This window comes from Schistocerca cancellata, chromosome 6 (assembly GCF_023864275.1).
Source record: "Schistocerca cancellata isolate TAMUIC-IGC-003103 chromosome 6, iqSchCanc2.1, whole genome shotgun sequence".
Taxonomy (NCBI): Eukaryota; Metazoa; Arthropoda; class Insecta; order Orthoptera; family Acrididae; genus Schistocerca; species Schistocerca cancellata.
In genome coordinates, this window is record NC_064631.1 from 211,572,543 (window position 1) to 211,593,556 (window position 21,014).

A 21,014-nucleotide genomic window follows, 5' to 3' on the forward strand; every position below is an offset into this window, starting at 1 on the left:
TCAAACATCTCATTATAAAAGGTTAACTGAAGTAACAGTTCAACTTTAATGATATCAATGTTTCCCTCTACTTAAGTTAAATATCTTTCCCACCTACTTATTTGTCACTTCTGAACAGTATTTTCTCTTTTTCCTGCAATGTTTAGCTTTTATTCCTAAGTGTCACTCATTGGCATTTCTATATTCTGTTAACAACTTTGTACTGACCTGAATTTTTTAAAAATTTTCTTTCACTTCCTCCCTCTGCCCCCTTTAATATTCTTTCCTCCCAGACACACTCCCACTCAGACTCGCTGTACCACTAATGACTGACTGTGGACCAATGGAAACATGTCACTTGCTTGGAAGAATCAAATTTCTTGTTACACCAGTTCATGTCCAGATATGTCATCATCACAGGCTAGGGGGCAGTATTATGTTATGAGGGATATTCAACGGGATTCCATGGGAACTGCGGTACTGCTTGAATTCACGATGACAGCTGTGGACAAGGACTATGCAAACATTACTTAGGACCACCAGCATCGCTTCATGCTTGATGTTTCCCTAAGAGCAGTGGAATCTTCCAGGATGATAACTGCCCATATTACAAAGACATAATCATGCTACACTGGTTTGAGAAGAACAACAGTACATTCATGTTGGTGTCTTGGCCTCCAAATTTGCCTGATCTGAATCTATAGGCATATGACTAGGATGCCATCTGACATCAAATCTGTGCCCATAAACCATTAGTCCATAGATACCTGATGCCAAATATGTCTGTAAGCCTACCAAGGACATGTCAAATCTATGCCACAGAGAATGGTGGCTGTATTTTGTTACAAAGGTGGACCAAAACACTATTAAGCAGGTGGTCATAATTTTTTGGATTATCAGTGGAAGTTCTGAGATATCAGTGACATTCCTTATTTCTCAATTTTGTTGACACCTGCCGATGAGGTGTTCCTTCCATGGTTGTTTTCATAGAATGGCTATTTATAATCTACAGTGCTGGGAAAAATGCAAAACCAGCAAGGACTGTGTCCAGTGGCACCAGAATGTAATATATGCATACTGAGGGTTGTATTGTTAGTGATTCATTTGTCACAGTTATCAGAGATCAGATGGTGCTCTGGGTGCCTCCTCTGTTTTGATTCTGCAGCCAGTAACTGCACTGAGTTTAGAGGTGAACAGTCTGTGCAATAGTCATTCTAGCGTACAACCATGTCCTGCTGACAGAAACGCACTCCTGTTAAAAGTTTCATTTCCACACTCATAGACTAGATTCTAGATGTCCACATAATACAGACATACATCAGGACTGACACACTTTGAGAGCAGCGGTGGCTGACTGAATGTCACCCAGGACAGAAATCTCAGCACATGTTGCACCTGATGTGAAACCAAGGACCATTGGGAACCATCTGCTTGTAGCAGGACAAAGATAACATGTGCCCCCAACAAGGCTTCCACTGACACCATAACACCGCCAAGGACAGTTATTCTAGTGTTGTGAAAGAGTCAACTCGGGAGCGGAATGTAACTCTGTTGTCTTCAATGATAAGAGTAGGTTCTGTCTGTACATGAGTGATAGACATACATGAGAACACCATAGACCTGGTGAGCTGCGAAGTCCACAGTGCATACACCCACGAAACAGTGGTCCCATTCCAGGCTTCACTTTGTGTGTGTGTGTGGGGGGGGGGGGGGGGGCGGAAAGAGGGGGGGGGGAAGATACACAACTCATGGTCACATCTGGTGTTTCTGCAGGCTAAAGCAATCAGTGCCCACTACACTGCACAGGTTGTTATCCCTGGGCTATTCGCATTTCTTCGACAGGAAGGCGATGTGCTTTTTAGCAGGACAATGCACATCCACATAATGGCTGCTGCGACACAACATGCTCTTCATAGTGTACAACAAGTGACCTCATCAGCAAGATTGCCCAGATCTCTCATTGATTGAATGCGCATGGAACAAAGTGAAGCAGATACAAACTTGTTCTCTAGAGTCTGCAAGAACCATTACCAAATTGCAACAAAAGGTGCACAATGCTTGGGACAATCTAATGCAGGCTGTCACATCATCTGTCAATAAAACAGCCTTGTTCTTAAGGGTGTTGCATTTGTTCCAGCACTGTACGGTGGCCCACCGAAATCATTGGGGCTTTTTGTTTTTCAGTTACCAGGGTCCCATTTGCTCCCAAGTGCTGTATTGGATCTGTCCACCCTTGCAGTAGAGGCTTCCCATGGGTTTTATTTGAATAATAAAATTTTGGTGTGGCAGGTGTCCCACACACCAAGCAAAATAGCTCTCATTATAGATGTGAGAGATATAAATGTACCCGAGTTGAACACACAGAAAATTTACAAAATAAGGAAACCAGTTCACACCTCTCTGGGCAAGCTGAGAGATAACCCATAAAATCTCTTGTAACAATATCTCTGGAACATTTGATTCCTTTACTTGCATTTGCAGCAGCAATTTCACTAATGTCTGTGATGCATTTATAGCAATGAGTTGCCGGATGACTGGACTTCTGTTCTTTCCTGTGAACAAACAACAAAGAAAGTGCAAGTAGTAAACATATTGTGCATCAAAAACAATTTATGAATTTTAGTGGTACATTCTTCATACTGAACAAGAAATAAGGTTCAAAAACACGGAATAAGTTTCACCGATATACAGTATGTCGCCAAGATCCCTAATTCTTTAATAGTGTTGAACAATCTGCAAGTTTTCATGGCACACTGATTAAGTTGTTCTGTGTGTTAAGAATGTGTGCTAACTGACGGACGATGCATACACATACAGTTTTAGTGCACTTTATATCTTAAACTGCTGCTGGTCTCTAGCCAGAATTGCACCCTGAAAATTTTCATCAACCTACAATGGTTGGGATAAGTCCGTATGAAAGAAAATGGTGCATATTACAAATTCATAAAATGTTTATTCAATAACAACTTAGAAATTATGGTTTTCACATATGACACACACACACACACACACACACACACACACACACACACACACACACACACACACACACACACACTTTTAAAAAAATAATTTACCAAGTGTAATACCTATTCTTGGAGAAACACATTCGCGTAGTATTCCAGCAAGGCTGCATGTTGTTAGTTGGTCCTTCACAGTCTGTAAAACAGAGTTACATGATATTTCACAATAATGTTAATTATCATCCAAAGATTAATGTGTTAATGTTACTATCAACCTAATTAAATTAATTTCTACAGTATACTTCGAGAAGTTCCATTTTTAATTTTATTAGTTGTTTGGACTCTAAGAATTCATGATAGTATCTACAAACGAAGCTTAAATGTAGTTAGCAAAAAGGAAAATAACTGATGTGGCCCATACTGTAACAAATTAATTTTGCCCAAATGCAGCAAAATTGTTTTATTTATGGTGGATGTTTAGATGGTACTGTGGAGATTGAAAAACAATGCACACTACAACCTTCCTGAAGGACACCTAAAATACAAGGCATGTGTGTAGCACAGACATTGGAAGAATTTCCCACAATTGCCCAGATGGTAAAGAGGGAGGGAATACATTGATAAATCTCTAGTACACATTTTATATTCAATGCGTAACTCTTACAAGTTCCTAGAAATGACAGTGAGAGATTTTACCAAACCACCATTTAGCAGTATGTTGCCAAGATCTACAAAAATATTGTAGCCATGTCAATTGGTACATAATTTAGATTTTTTTAACAGAAAAGTTATTAAAGAGCAGTTCTAGCAGTTTTTGGTGTAGTTACAGTTTTGGCACTGTTTTCCACTAAAAATGCATGCAAACCTTTATGGAGCTGAAATAAAGTTCTCGATTCCTTCTCTCGCTTTCACTTTGTTATACAAACCCTGACACAGAGACTCGTGTGCTGAGAATCAGCACACATTTATCCTTCCTCATCAGCAAAATACAAACATGGCTGTAGTGTATCCATTCAAAACTCTCACAAAGACATCCTCTTCTCCTTGCTGCACAAATTAATGACCACAGCAATTTACCATCTGTCTATGCACAAAAGACACCTTGTAGTTGCTTGCTACCATTAAATTTAGTTTTACATGGCAGAGTGGCTGTAGTAGAGCAGAGAAACATGGCAACATTACACAATGTGTGTGCTCATCTATGCTTCATTCAAAAAAAAGAAAAAAAGAGAAAATAATTTTTGCACTAGAAGACAGAAAAATTGGGCAAAATTTCCGTTCCAAAAATGCCCTCTTCTGGAACTAGTAATCTTGTGAACTCCAAGTGTAACACAGTGCAGAATGCAAACATAGTTACGAATTATGCAACCCAATGGGCATGGCTTGTACTGTAGCAGACCAAGATCCCTTTATTGTAGTATACGATACACCTTTTGTTATGGCATAAAGTCAACGCCGGCACACCAGTCAGGAAAGACAGAGAACAGGAGGCTGCGAGAAGAGGTCAGCCAACTGTATGCTGACCAACCTCCCTCCAGGAGGACAACGCGACATCAGCGGCCCCTAGGTCATGCGTACGTAAGTGCCACACCCAACTGGTGGCAGCCCACTTCAATAGCAGCTTCAATGTCTGCCACTTCACTAGCCGACGCATATTAGGCTCTTCATTAGCGCCCGCTAAATAGCACAGACTTGTGTTTATCTATTCTGAAGGAGAATGATTTTTTTGTATGTCGCCCTTTGCTTGCGACACATCTGTGTAATCAAAGTGAAGTATCTGTATTTGTCCTAGTTGTAATAAAATTCATTAATATGAGTTGTTATATTGTTTGTCTAGTGAACTGAGTATGCAGGATTCCCAGACTACACCTTTCTCAAACAACATGATACATTTGTACATTTCATTTTTATTGCTTAACAGTGCACTCCTGTTTCCGAAAATTACAAAACCTAGAAAGAACAGTCTGAATAACTCCAAAACAGGAGGAGATGTGAACTGTAATAAGTGATTAAGGACACAGAGAGATGGCATGCTTGCAGATCTTGCAGCACTCTTGTTTTCTGTTACTGGGCAGAACAGTGTTACACCATATTCAGTCAGCCAAGAGCCATCAAACAAAGTGGAAACATGCAAGCAAATGCCTGTATACCTTGATGCCAAAGGGCACTTATCAGAAGGCAAGTGAGTTTGAAAGCAGCAGAATGATTGGTTTCTGGAAAACGAGTTTGTTGTACCACTACACTGTGGGTACCAAAGAAAAGAAAGAAGAGGGTCATACACACCGACAAGCAGGTACTGGACTACACAATGTGACCATAGCATTGACGACTCCATATTACCTGCACAGCTGCAACTAACAGAACCGCTTTGTCCATAGTGCTGGCATGACATTGGAGGACAGGAAATGGAGTGGATACATCTGCACTGATGATTCAACACTGTCTTTGAGGGCTGGACTTTGCTATCGTGTCTGCTTCCATTGACTGGAAACAACCAATGCCTCTGACACAATCTACATCTACATCCATACTCCGGAAGCCACCTGACGGTGTGTAGTGATGGGTACCTTGAGTACCTCTATCGGTTCTCCCTTCTATTCCAGTCTCGTATTGTTCATGGAAAGACAGACTGTCGGTATGCCTCTGTGTGGGTTCTAGTCTCTCTGATTTTATCCTCATAGTCTCTTCACGAGATATACATAGGAGAGAGCAATATACTGCTCGAGTCCTCGGTGAAGGTATGTTCTCGCAACTCCAACAAAAGCCCTTAATGAGCTACCGAGCGTCTATCTTGCAGAGTCTTCCACTGGAGTTTATCTATCATCTCCGTAATGCTTTCGCGAATACTAAATGATCCTGTAACGAAGCGCACTGCTCTCCATTGGATCTTCTCTATCTCTTCTATCAACGCTACCTGGTACGGACCCCACACCAGTGAGCAGTATTCAAGCAGTGGGCGAACACGTTTACTGTCACCTACTTCTTTTGTTTTCGGACTGAATTTCCTTAGGATTCTTCCAATGAATCTCAGTCTGGCATCTGCTTTACTGACAATTAATTTTATACGGTCATTCCATTTTAAATTACTCCTAATGCCTACTCCTAGATAATTTATGGAATTAACTGCTTCCAGTTGCTGACCTGCTATATTGTAGCTAAATGATAAAGGATCTTTCTTTCTATGTATTCGCAGCATATTACATTGGTCTACATTGAGATTCAATTGCCATTCCCTGCACCATGCGTCACTTCGTTGCAGATCCTCCTGCATTTTAGTACAATGTTCTACTGTTACAACCTCTCGATATACTACAGCATCATCTGCAAAAAGCCTCAGTGAAAGAATGCTATCACTAGCATGCTGAGTGACAAAATGTAGTGATTTCAGACGAATACTGCTTCAATTTTCCCTCTGACAATGGTGCCTGCATATAAGTTAGATGCAAACTTGTAGGAAGAGATATGGTAAACTGCACTGTTGAGCAGCACAGCAGTCAAATGTGAAGTGTGATGATTTGGGGCACCATTGGCTATAAAGTGATATTGCTTCCTATGTACCGAAGCCAATCTGAACAGCAATCACTACTTAAAGGAGGTCCAGAGCCCGAGGTACTGCCCCTCTTGTACATAGCTCTGTATGCTATATTTCAGCAGGACGATAACCACCCACATGTGGCGAGTAATGTGCACGCCTTCTTCGAAGAAAAACGGGTACAACTGCTTCCCTGGACTGCTCTTTCACCTGAAATTCAACCACTGAATGTGTCTGGGATACTGTTAGTCGACAATTAGTTAATTCCGGTCATCCTGCAACCACTGTGTGTACTCTGTGGACACTGCTTAGTCTGTGGACATGCTTCAAAACCACGTGGCAGTGTGTATTCCTCAGCAGTATATTCAGACCCTTTTTTTATTTAATGTCACAATGTTTAGAGGCTCTGGTTGTGGCACCTGGTGGCTTCACACAGCACTGAATTCTAATGGTCAAAATACATGTGGAATAAAATTCATTTCAACTACATCTTCTTCTTTGGCTTGCAATTTTGACAAACAGTAGTGGATTACATAGCGCTATTCAATTACAGTTTTTTCTGTAATTTTTGTTTTATTTACAATCACTAATCTATAAATGAATTAGTTGACCAAATCAAATAATTTGTGTAATTAACGTAAAAAGAAAATTTTTAAGAAGTTACAATTAATGAAAGAATGTTCATACTAATCAGTATTTAACTCTTCTGGGCGAATGCTTGGGAAAAAAACAGGGAAAAAAAACATTACAGTAGGCTACTTTAAATGAGAAAAAGTTGGCAAAAACTGGAAATTTTAAAGTGATTCTTGTCGTGAAATTATTTGGATAATGAAACTGTAATTATATCATGCCTTAAGAAAAGAAGTAAACACTTTCATGATTCTCGAGCACTTAGAACAGTGAACATGGTTCGACCACAGGGGGAATCAGAATCACTCTCGGTTCAGTGGAAGCACGGGATCAGTTAAATTTGTGTTACGAACAGTTATTAAGCATAAAAAGAGTTAAAATTGAGTTGCCACTAGACTATTTACTCAGCAAAATCCTTGCAATCACATAAAATAACAACAACAACAACAACAACAACAACAACAACAACAACAATAATAATAATAATAATAATAATCACCTGACGACTTCTGCAGAGCGTAGATAAATATGATCAACAATCATCTTCACCTGAGGCTCAAGAAGATAAGTAATAAGTAATTATTTACGTAATGTCTGCCTGCTCTTTAATATACCCACCAGCGGAGGAGAAAGATTGCAGATAGGAAGGCCGGAGGAATGCCGCCTGAGGAGCGAGGAGATGCGTGTCACGTGGACTTAGCCACAGAGAGCCACGAGGTAAGCAAGACAGTTGTAAAAGAATAGTGCGCTGCGTGTGTAGTTATCAATCATACTTAGCCTCTATACGACCCAACTTTTGACCTTTATTTGTTGGCTTTTGTTCTTGGTGTTTATTCAATGCTCCGCTAACGACGAACTTGGCTTCGATTAAGGACCACCCGTTCGTAGCAGGCACGGACACATTTGTTGCAACGATTCCCTACCCTATCGTGTTTATGCCGACACTTTCGCAAGCAGTGCTAGTGTTATGGGTCATACTACGGCCCGATGCTCGTTAGGAAGTTCATGACTTTAAGCGGACGAGGTGCTGGTTGCAACCTTCGCATTCTATTTATTTTTTTAATTGAGCAAATTTCCGATTGAGAGAGTGATGGTCCAGGAAGTTTCTGCACAGTGGACGTCGGTCTGAAAGGTGATTATGTTACGTAAGGTGGTCTGCCGTAACTTCCACAGACGGGTTCTTAAATACATCGGGATGATAAGTGACCGAAACAGAAACATCAGAAGCACCTCAACCGTGGTGCAACGTAAAGCTTAACGTCTCATAATAAGAGTTCTCCAGCTAAGCTGTCCACCTTAGCTATATCCCGAACCGTTTAAGACTGCGTAATTCTGTTTCCAACCAGGTAAACTGTGAAAAGCCCTCACAGAATGAGAACAGTCTCTAAACAACTACATTAATTACAGCGATATCGAAATCAACTTCGCTTTTGTAAATGGAACTATAGTAATTTCCGCGGCATGGATCATAATTCTGAAACAGATGAATTTCATGTCTTTTTACTCTTCAAAATGCTAGTACTTTTGGAGAAATTACAAAATTTAGAACTTACAATTAAGCTATTTTGAACATGAAACCGATTGTGTCTTATGCGGAAGTTCGTGCTCTTATACGGAATTATTGTGTGAGGATGGTTGGGCGCTAAAGCAAAGGTGATGCACTCATAAAAGCGGAAGACTGGAGAAAAATTTAATTTAAATTTTATACTAATCACATTAAGTCCCATCTTTGTAAGATTTCTAAGTGGTGCAAAGATTGGCAACATACTTTAAATGTTCAGAAATGTGAAATTGTGCACTTCACAAAACGTAGTATCCTTTGACTATAATGTCAATGAGTCACTGTTGGAATTGGTCAACCCACACTGATACCCGTGTGTAACACTTCGTAGGGATATGAAGTGGAATGATCACATAGGCTCAGTCGTGGGTAAAGCAGGTGGTAGACTCCGTTTATTGGTGGAATGCTGGGGAGGTGCGAACAGTCTACCGAAGGGATTGCTTACAAATCACTCGTGCGACCCAGCCTAGAATATTGCTCAAGCGTGTGAGACCTGCACCATTTAGAACTAGCAGGAGATGTTGAACATATGCAGAGAAGGGCAGCACGAATGGTCACAGATTTGTTTAATCCGTGCGAGAGTGTCACAGAGATATTGAAGGAACTGAGCTGGCAGACTCTTGAAGATAGACGTCAACTATACCGAGAATGTCTGTTAAAGAAATTATTACTCTAGGAATATTCTACAACCCCATATGTATCGCTCACATAGGGATCGTGGGGATAAGATTAGAATAATTACTGTACAAACATAAGCATTCAAACAATCATTCTCCCCGCGCTCCATTCGTGAATGGAACAGAAAAAACCCTAATAACTGGTACAATGGGAAGTAGCCACTGCCATGCACCTCACATTGGTCTGCATAGTATAGATGTAGACATCTGAGTACATGTGGCTGGGCAGACACACTAACTCCAAGGTAAAGGACGTGGCATCTAAAGGTGATTCACGAGTTAACTACAGTAACACTTCCGCTCTCGTTTCTGCCAGAGCCTTGAAAGAAAGGTACACGTCAAAAAACAACTAGATTTGTTAAACACGGAATTTAGGTTTAAAGACTGATAAATAATAACTTCACGTCACGAGCTTAATGTCAAGATATACAGCAGCAGCACAGGAAATTACAAAATAATGTGGTCAGAAATGCTTCCTTAAAATTTCATTTACATCACCAAACGTCCGAAATGCCCTCTGTCTACTGCAATACACGTTTGCAGTCGCTGGTGCAAAGGCTTCTGGACGGGCTGAATAAACTCTTTATGATATCACTGCAAACGCTGCAACAATGGCTATGTCACGAGCCAAGGAGAGGTGCTGGAGGCGACGTCGTGCTGTTAGCAGAGGCACTTGCGTCGGTCGTCTACTACCATAGGCCATTAACACCAAATTTGGCACACTGTCCTAACGGATACTTCCGTCATATGACACATACTGCTTTCCGCGGTTATTTCACACAATGTTGCTTGTCTATTAGTACTGACAACTCTACACAAATGCCGCTGCGTTGTCTTGGTCAGAGGTAATGCCTGAAATTTGGTATTCACGGCACACTTTTGACACTGTGGGTCTCGGAACACTGAATTCTCAAACGATTTCCGAAATGGAATGTCCCATGCGTCTAGCTCCAGCTTACGTAGCACACCATCATGTTTACGTTGCGCAGTAGGTCTTACATAAACAGGGTGTATACAAGGCCAAGAAAAAAATTTCCCGATTTTTCAGTTAAAAATACACTACTTTCTGGGTGAAAATAAGCTATGCCCGGCTGGAAGGACATTTTTTCGGTGTTAAGTGATAACAAACTTTCCCTCGTAGCTGTAAAACATCTCAATCCTTTACACACCGTCGTAGAACTTGACGGCATTCCCAACAGAAAACAAAACACTGTGGAAAAATCTTTAATGCGCGACAAAAAGGACACAGGATATTTTGGAATCACGCAAGCATAATAAGAATCCACCTAATACAGCACGGTAGTTTCCAAACACAGAACACCAAATTATAAGACGTGTGACGCCCACGCTACGATACGGAAACAGAGACCGTAATAGCGCTCAGAATGGCTGGCAGTGAATTTCGAATTCGGGAAAATATGGCGCGATAATATGTATTCTTGTTTTACGAAATACGATTACCAGATGGCATTTTTCATCAAGAAAAGCTGACGTTTCACATGTAATACTGGTCGTCAAAAATTTTTTGCTATTTTTCCGAGCGTGTGGTTAAGGCAGGATCGCAAGGGCATAGCTCAAACTGCAGCAGCTGAATATTTCCGAGAAGCACGATTGTCAATTTCACTGCTGTGCACTGAACATTTCGTGGATTACCAGGGTGAATACATGTCCCATCGAGCACATCGACTTGCCGATTACGTGTGAAATCGCTCAAGAACTTACCCTGCACTTTTTTGACGGATAATTATACTTTTTGCCATCGTTACTGCATACTTTTCACTCTGTGAATGAACTAAAATAAATATGAAAAACTAAGCATGAAGACTTATTTTTTTAAAAAATGCAGGTGTACTCAGTTGCCATCAAGTCTTCGAATGACGTTCTAGTGTAACGACTGAATTCACGACATCCAGTGATTCATGGCCGTATATCAAATTTTCGTTCGTTTGGGGAAGTGCGTATGGGGGCCTGAAGATGGAATAATGAAATGCTGAAAGTGGTAGCCTTCAAACTAAAATAAAATAACATCTTAAGTTGCACGGCTGTTGGTGAATTTCATTGACACTGACAATTAGCAATATTTTCCTGCGCCCTGTTATAAATGTAAACAGCTGTGACTTCACGCTCATTGAAAGTAGTTTGTTGTTAGGAAGTGTTACACAATCTTCGAACTACAGCCTTTGACATATTTTGCTATCGTTAGACTCTTGTGTGTGCACTATGTTCTATTGTTGTCAACAGCGCATTTTCTTTGCAACTGAAGTTTTATATTGGTGCTATTCTCTCGTTTATGTTTTATTACTTCAGTATTATGCTGCAGTAGCGGGATAAAGTAAAATTATTTGTTAGATTATCAGTTCTTACCAGTCAACATCACAGAAATCTATCTAAAAACTAAAGTAATGAAAAATTCCCGGAATTCTAAAAAATTCCCGGGTACTTCTCGGCTTTTTACCAGATGGAAAAATTCCAGGGTTTTCCGAATTTCCCGATTGTATCGGGGCGTATACACGCTCAAAAACCTGATCTTGTCACTTTTTTTAACGACAGGTTTAAATTAAAACCTGTACTAGCGTTCGTTATTCAGTTTGTTGGGCTAGTGTCAATCTCAGCTGTATGAACAAGGAGCCGTGCGTGAAATCTTGGAAACGGCGAAAATCTTTTATCACGCAGTCAGAAAGTTTTTTGTGCATGAATGAGTACGTCGATTCCTCTCCTTCAGTTGCCACCATGAGGGATGAAACATGGATGCACAACTGCATGTCAGCATCAAAACATCAATGGAAACAGTAAACAGAAGCTGGTTCTTCAGCTCCAATGAAGATGGAGATATCAGACGAGAAAGTCATGACATGTACGGAAGGCATTTTGTGTATTATCTTCAAAATCACAAAACAATAACTGGAGATTATTTTTCTAACTTCTTGACAGACCTCTATGCAAGAATTCCAGAAAATGGGTTGTTTTCAAAGAGAGAAAAAAAAATCACTTTTGATCGTCAAGATACGAGTAATACGCCTGCCCGAAAAAGTGTTTTTTTGTTGTTGTTGTCTTCAGTCCTGAGACTGGTTTGATGCAGCTCTCCATGCTACTCTATCCTGTGCAAGCTTCTTCATCTCCCAGTACCTACTGCAGCCTACATTCTTCTGAATCTGCTTAGTATATTCATCTCTTGGTCTCCCTCTACGATTTTCACCCTCCACGCTGCCCTCCAATACTAAATTGGTGATCCCTTGATGCCTCAGAACATGTCCTACCAACCGATCCCTTCTTCTAGTCAAGCTGTGCCACAAACTCCTCTTCTCCCCAATTCTATTTAATACCTCCTCATTCGAAAGAGAGTATTCCAGTCAACATTGTCAAAAGCTTTATCTAAGTCTACAAATGCTAGAAACGTAGGTTTGCCTTTTCTTAATCTTTCTTCTAAGGTAAGTCGTAGGGTCAGTATTACTGTATCTACAAAAACAAAACGTTGAAGTGAATTGAGCATAGTTGATTTTAATAGTGGATCTTGTTAATAGGTACACAAAAGGCTTTTAAAGATGACGTATTCACAATACGTGTAACACCAGGGGTGACCAAACAGCGAGCCGCATGCGGCCAAAAAGTTATCATTGGGGCCCAAGAAGTGAGCATGTTGCATCACACAATTGGTAGGGAAGGGGGATCAGAAAATTAAATTTAAGATTTGAACTTTTTCAATTTGAATCTCCCGCCGCAGGTCCCTATTCTCTGAGAGGTCCGTACCTTTTTTTCTTTTTTCTTCTTAGTGGTTTTGTTAGTGTTAATTATATTATGTGTGGCCCAAAAATACTTGTCTTCTTCCAATGCGGCTCAGGTAAGTAAAACGTTGGCCACCCTTGCTTTACAGGGTATCTGCAGTGGCGTCAAACAATGATGTCCTACTGCTGTACAGACGCGGATCCAGTGGGGAGGTCATGAAAATCGTCTCCCCCTAAAAAAGAACAGTTTTCGGCAAACCTTTATGTTCTTGCTTACAACAATTTCCAGTTTTGCAGAATGAAGTTGCAAGAAAATAAAAAGTCTTCTACAGATTTTAAGAAATTAGGAGACACATGTAAAACAGGATATTTTTCAGTTGCTTGCCTGAGAGCTAGTCCACATGGATGAATTTGTGGCCTGATTCGCTGCAGAAATAATTCTAGCCATGTAGAGAGATTCACAGGCTGGCTGCACCTGCTCCCAATAACAAATCCCACACGGTTCGTGGGTCCACAGGTAGAACTGTCAAACCGCAGGAACCTTAGTAACTCAAGACAGAAAGGGAATCTTCCCTAAGAAAAAATAACAGAAAAACTATCCTTTTCCGAAAGTAGGCAGTATCGATAGAAACAAGAGCAGCATTCTCACTATTTCTACGTACCCACAGACAGTCCGCAGACCTGTGTACCGCAAAGAGTGAAACATTGATAATGCCCTCTGTTTTGTATTGTGTAAATATTATACTGTCTAAGTCGACAGAGTTTGTTGGTATTATGGTCCATCATAAGTTGCACGACACAAGTACTTCTCAAATTTCAGGAGGAATGCTTTTCGAAATTTCTTGGAAGATATGCTGCGATGAACATAGCATTATATAAACAGATAATTATTTTAATATTTTATATATTTATTGTTACTAATCTTACAATCTTTCCTTAGCATTTGTGGCGCCTTGAAACAGTGGCTGACAACAGACGGAATAACAACAAAATCTGGAAGGATGTAGGTGTTACTATTATCACCACCAAAAGAGAAACCGACGTTAAAACGTATTCTGAAAAACCTGTAAAACATTAACAAATGTGACCTCTCCACAACCGAACACCAAATCTCCGCCTGCAGTTAATTACGTCGGAGGTCACGTTAACTCCCCTTCGTCGTTTGGAAGTTCACTGCGAAATGCAGGTGGTGTTAAAGAATGGGCGACAGTTTAATAAAAATGTGTTACTACAGGAAAAAATGATAAGCTACATATAAACATGTCTCATTAAAGCTTTGTAATATAACAAAAAACGGACGATAAAATTTTACAACAGGACCATATGGCTAGTTGAAAAAAATCGGATGAGCCAGTGCTTCTACACTGACTGAAAAAAATTGCAGCACCGAGGACGAGTTGTGTGACAAACTAAAGTTGGTAAGCGTGTTTCTAACACACGAAACGTGATGTCTATTCACATTTCGCGTCAGTCGCATAAGAGTGGCGCTAGTAGTGCTACTATGAAGATGCAAATTAGATTTACTTAAACGCAAGCTGTAACGGTCATGAGCGTTAGTTATATTTGAGATTGGACATGGAGAGTTGACGTTAGTCACGAATGCCTTTAAGCCGACAAAGACGCCATTATCAACACCTCACTAAATTTGGCCGTGTAACAGGGCTTCCTTCTGCAATATTGCAGAAAGCCTTGGCAGGTACAGGATGACAATTATTGAACTATATGAAATAAAATCGTCATAACTTCTGAACGGTTTGCGTTGTTCACACTGCACGGTTGGCCCCGGGGCATGATGGCAATTAGTATGCGCATGATATGGTTTGGTTTATAGACGAATCCCACTTTCTTTTGGATGGGCTCGTCAATAAGCCAAATTGGCGAATTTGGGTACTGAGAATACGCATTTCGCGATCGAGAAATCTCTTCACCCTCAACAGGTGACTGTGTGGTGTGCAATGACCAATAACGGGGTAATCTGTGTGACACCGTGACTAACGAACGGTACGTGAAGGTTGTTGAAGATGATTTCATAACCATTATCCAAAGTGACCCTGATTTCGACAAGATGTCGTTCATGCAAGATGGAGCTCGATCCCATCAAAGCAGGAGAATGTTTGATATCCTGCAGGAGCACTTTGGGACAGCATTCTGGCTCTGGGGTACCTAGAAGCCACTGACATAGTCCTCGATTGGTCGTCACATTCTCCGGATCTGAACACATGCGAGTCCTCTTTGTGGGACTATATTAAAGACAAGTTGTACATCACTAACCCCAAAACCGTTGCTGGGCTAAAACAGCCATTCACGTCATCGACAGCACCGATGTTGCGACACTTCAGCGTGTCGTGGAGAATTTCGCTCTTCGTCTGCGCCAGGTCATCGCCAAGGACGGCAGGCATATCGAACATGTCATAACCTAAATCCGAAAATCTGTAGTGACGCTTACATGTTGAATTAAGTGTGTGCACGTCGTAGTTTGTAATTAATTTACGTTTTTCTCATATAGGGCAATAATTGTCACCCTGTATGTAGTCACCGTACATGATTGCTGCCTGCGGTGGTTAGGAGAATGTACGGCCCCAATGCAGAGTGCGTTCCATAAGTAATGAGACCTTTCTTTTTCTGACGCAACGGTACACCACAGCGTGCTGTAACCGGCTGGGCTAAGTGGAGGGGGGTGTTAGCTTCTAAAAGCTCTTTGTCTCATTCGGCTGCGATCTGCCGGAGAGTTAGAACGTGTGTTTCCGTCAACCCCGTTTTGAGTTTATGTAACACGGCACAATGGATCATTCTGTAGAGCAACGGAACGCTATCAAATTTTGCGTTTAACTTGGGAAGTCCGCCACCGAAACGCTTCCATTACTTCAGCATGCCTTTGGGACTGATTGCTTGTCCAGATCACAAGTTTTCCGATGTCACAAGTCGTTCATGGAGGGCCGAGAGGAGATCACCGACGAACCTCGCAGTGGACTGCCATCAACTGCATGAGTCGACGAAAATGTGACGTGTGTGTGCGATTTTTTGAACTCTGACAGACGACTGAGCCTTCAATTGCTAGCAGAAACTCTAAACATATCAAAAACAACCGTTTTCCGCATTGTGACCGAAGATTTGAACAGGAGAAAGTTGAGTGCCAAACTCGTCCCAAAATTGTTGACCGACGAACATAAGCACATGCGAGTGCTTCGGTGCCGAGAAATGTTCGAAATGTGTGAAAATGACCCTCATTTTTTAAACTCCGTTATCACTGGTGACGAGTCGTGGATTTTTGAGTACGACCCTGAGACAAAAGGGCAGAGTTCAGAGTGGCACACCCCATCGTCGCCCTGTCCCAAGTAGGCACGCATGAGCAAGTCCAGGATCAAAACCATGCTGATTGACTTCTTTGAAGTCAGAGACATTGTCCACCACGAATTTGTACCTACCGGGACTACAATAAACTCAGCTTTCTACTTAGAAGTGCTCAAAAGACTGAAAAGGAGGGTCTCGCGTTGCCGCAGCGACATCAAGGACTCGTGGAAAGTTCACCACGACAACGCGCCGAGTCACAGCGCCTTCATTGTCAACAACTTCCCGGCCAGGACCAAGACCCCACTGGTTCCACAGCCTCCCTACAGTCCTGACCTGGCTCCCACTGGCTTTTTTTGTTTTCTCGGTTAAAAGGAGTCATGAAAGGAACACACTGGGACACGATTGAAAGTATCCAGGCGCATGTTACATCAGCTCTAAAGGACATTCCGGAAAAGGCATTCCAGGATGCCTTCCAGGTATGGAAACACCGCCTCCAGAAGTGTATCGACGCAAGAGGGTGCTATTTTGAAAATTTTTGATTATTTCACGAATATATTCAATAAATGATTTTTTATGAATTTGGTCGCATTACTTATGGAACACACCTTGTAAGACCGGGCTCCGAATGGCCACGTGGCAATGCCGACAAGGAAGACCATCATGTTCGGCCTATGGCTTTGGCGCGTCGTACTGCGTCTGCAGCAGCAATGTGAGCAACAGTTGGCATCTTAGTGACACAACAAACTGTTACAAATCAGTTACTTCAAGGACCGCTCCGAGGCAGACGTCCTAGAGCGTGCATTCCACTGACACCAAACCACCGCCACTTGCGACTTCAGTGGCATCAAGTGCGAGCTCATTGGAGGGTAGGGTGGAGGTCTGTTGTGCTTTCTGACAGAAGCTGGTTTTGCCTCGGTGGCCGTGTGTTGGTTAGAAGGATGCCAGCTAAGGGCCTGCAACCAACCTGTCTGCATGCTAGACCTACTGGACCTACATTTGGGGTGCGATTTCGTACTCTCATGGTTATCACACGCACCCTGACAGCAGGTGATTCGACCTGTCATGCTGCCATTCATGAACAACATTACCGGGGGTGTTTTCCAACAGGATAACGCTCGCTTTCATACCGCTGTTGTCGCCTAACATGCTCTACAGAGTGGCGACATGTTGCCTTCGCCTGCACAATAACCAGCTCTATCTCCAATCAAGCATATAAGGGACATCGTCGGACAACTCCAGCGTTATGCACAACCAGCTTTCATCGACCCTTTAGTAACTGACCAAGTGCAACAGGCGTGGAATTCTATCCCACAAACTGATGTCTGTCACCTGTACAACTCAATGCATGCAAGTTTGCACGCTTGTATTCAACATGCTGGAGGTTATCAATACACGAGCATTTCACATTTGCAATGAATGGCATATCCCGTACTTACGTACATTAACCTACGATCATGCAATGTTTATCACTTAAATATGTTACCTAGACAAATGCATTCTCGAAATTTCACTACTCAACATTAATTATTTTTTGGTATTGGGATTTTTTTCTCGCCAGTATATAACACATAACTATCACCTTCTTTGGAGTCTAAACAACATACAGTTCTACGGGTCTGATAGGTTAAAAGCACTCGTACAAAGATTCTGTTGTGTGAGTGAGGTACATACAAGGCAGGCCGTAGGTAGGTAAGATAAAGACAAAGCAACCGGAAGGAAGGTGAGGATTAGTTGTCTCGTCGAAGTGAGTACATATAGGAGACAACGATAGGACAAAAATTCGGGCGTGTCCTTGTCAAAGGAACCGTCTCAGTTTTTGTCTTAAACAATTTAGAAAACTCACAGCAAACCACTATTCGAGTCCAGTGTCTCTAACACTGCACCAATTCCATAGTGTGCCGACCATCTCACCTTGTCTTCAAGGAATGACGAACGTTCGTTACTGAAGGGCTTCGTTTCATGCACTGTAATGTACCGTTCCCTCAGATGTATTCACTCGTTCTGCGAGCAACATACGAATTTTTGTTTGAGCAGTAAGCGTTGTAACCTACCCCATATGTTATTCCATCTATACATCGGTCAAGCTGTGAAGGAAAACACGGTGGAATTTGAAAAGATTGTAGAAGATCAAGGATAAGAAATTACAACTCTGAGTTTTGCCTATGATATTGTAACTCTCTCGCAGGCGGCATAGGATTTGTAACAGCAGTTGAACGTAATGTATAGTTTCTTGGAAAAAAGTTTGAGGATTGACATCGACAAAAATAAAATGAGGGTAATAGAATATAGTTAAATCAAATCGCGATATGCTGAGTGTCTTAGTTTAGTAAAGAAGACGCTGAAAGTAGTAATCGAGTTCCGCTGTTTGGGTATCAAATTAAGTGATAAGCGACCGAACTAGAGGATATGAAATGCAAACGCAATATAAAATGGTTCAAATGGCTCTGAGCACTATGGGACTCAACATCTATGGTCATCAGTCCTCCAGAACCTAGAACTACTTAAACCTAACTAACCTAAAGACATCACACAACACCCAGTCATCACGAGGCAGAGAAAATCCCTGACCCCGCCGGGAATCGAACCCGGGAACCCGGGCGTGGGAAGCGAGAACGCTACCGCTCGACCACGAGCTGGCAAACGCAATATCAAGAAAATCATTTCTGAAAGAGAAGTCTTAACACCGAACATAAATTAGGAAACTTTCTGGGACGTGTTTTTCTGGAGTTTTGTCCCATATGGAAGAGAAAAGTGAAGGACTAACAGTTCAGACTAGAAGAGAATAGAAGCTGTACATGTGGTGCTATAGGAGAATACCGAAGTTTGCATAGATCGGATAACTAAAGAAGGGGAACTGATTCGACTTGAGGAGAAAAGAAATTTCTGGCACATCGTGACTAAAAGAAGGGATCGATTGACAGGACATATTCTGAAACATCAAGGATGCGTTAATTCGGCAATGGAAAGAAGTGTGGACTGAAAAATTGTATAGGGAAACCAAAGTTTCCCAATAGTAAGGACGCTGAAACGGAATTAAGTTGCAGAGATGAAAGCAGCTTGCAACAACAACAACAACAACAACAACAACAACGCAATAGTCCGCACGTTTTACAGGTGTCAATGTTTGTATCGAGCTCAGCGTCAACACTCGCCCCCTTCATGTTGCCCGGGTTTGCGATTCGTTGCAGAGAGCTAATTTTACTGGGAGAGCCCACACTCAACTACCCGTCCTCGCAGTCAGCTGCGGGACCCCGTCAATACCACGCCAACTCGCACGGCCGGTTCTAATTGGGCCAGAGTTCCGAAATAAAGTTTTCCTATGGAGGATCGCGGCCAAGATTTCTCGACCGTGAAAAAACACATGTCCGATAATTTGTTCTCTGCGTAAAAATCTAAAAATACAGTTGCTTTTTATTGCGATACTGCGTGGGTGATAGCGCCCAGACAACTCGACTCCACCCATGGGCAGTGTACACTGCAGTTTCAAAATTTCTGGTTAGTATTGCGCCAAACTCTATCATCGCATTTTCAAAGAAGTGACTCCTACACAGGATTTGGCCTGGAGATTATCACTTCATAAATCTTAAGCTTACTATGTCGATGCGACCAGTGCCACATCGCGAAATGGTACAGACAGCTTAGTAAAGCAATAACAGTTAATAAACTTCAGTTCCAATTACAGTACTGGTTAGTGATCTAGTAACTTATACGATCTGTCAGGTTTTCTCGGTGTGACTGATTAATGCTGTACTTACAGGTGTTAAGCAGAGTTGTTGGACACTTAGATGCGCACCTTAAATCTAGTTCCTAATCCACACTTTTAACTTTCGAGAAGTTACAGGCAGAATATTTGTAACTGGACAGAAACATGTAATCTAAGATGTTACTTCGGCACACAATTTCGTGTGAAGTAAGACAGACTTGACATTTATTCATTCCGCATTATTCCACGTCTCTGGAAGTTATAAATGGGCTATCTTTACAATGACTAGTTGTGCATGCATATCCGTAGTTTCTGTTGGACGCAGGGAGAGAGAGAGGGAGTGTGTGTGTGTGTGTGTGTGTGTGTGTGTGTGTGTGTGTGTGTGTGTGAGTACCATGCGAAAGATAAAAATTGAAACGAAGACAAAATCTGGTCATTCTCAGCTTAGAAGTGTAGAGCATATTCGTTCCAGCATATGCGTTCCTGGGGAGAAAGATTACAAAAAGCACGAATTTTGGAAACACTGTTCTTGTAGATGTCGTCTGCCATGAAATTTCGAGAGTTGTGAACGCAGCTTTTTTTGTTCCTGGATTGCTAGAAAGTATTCGACACCACAAGGCGATCAAGACAACCTACATGATATGTAACGCAAGGTGGTACGTACTTCAATATGGCATGTAATGCAAGGCTGATTTGTAATATAGCGATAGGTTAACCCCTTGTTTCTTGCAGACGATGTTCTGCCAACCGTGCTACCAGACCCACTGCAGCCATAGGGGTCAATAAAAATCACTACAGACCGCCCATGCTACTGCTGAATTTCCACCATCGAAAAAGGGAGTCACACCCTTGATATTCCTCGTGCTTAAACACATTTTACTGTACAAATATTTCAGCGAACCACATCAGACGTTTCCATTCGTCGGTATGCGAGGTTTCGCACGCTTTAAGTGACT

General features: G+C 41.7%; 1 protein-coding gene across 4 annotated transcripts in view; it reads right to left on the minus strand.

The window, feature by feature from the left end:
- LOC126190999 (cytosolic carboxypeptidase 1-like) overlaps nucleotides 1-21,014 on the minus strand; it is a 519,277-nt gene that overhangs the window by 380,969 nt on the left and 117,294 nt on the right. For all 4 annotated transcript variants that reach the window (XM_049931676.1, XM_049931675.1, XM_049931679.1 and 1 more), the window contains exons 4-5: nucleotides 3,069-3,138; nucleotides 2,376-2,531 (exon numbers count right to left, since the gene is read on the minus strand). In XM_049931676.1, the coding sequence (XP_049787633.1) occupies nucleotides 2,376-2,531; nucleotides 3,069-3,138 (226 nt within the window). The remainder of the gene's footprint in view (nucleotides 1-2,375; nucleotides 2,532-3,068; nucleotides 3,139-21,014) is intronic.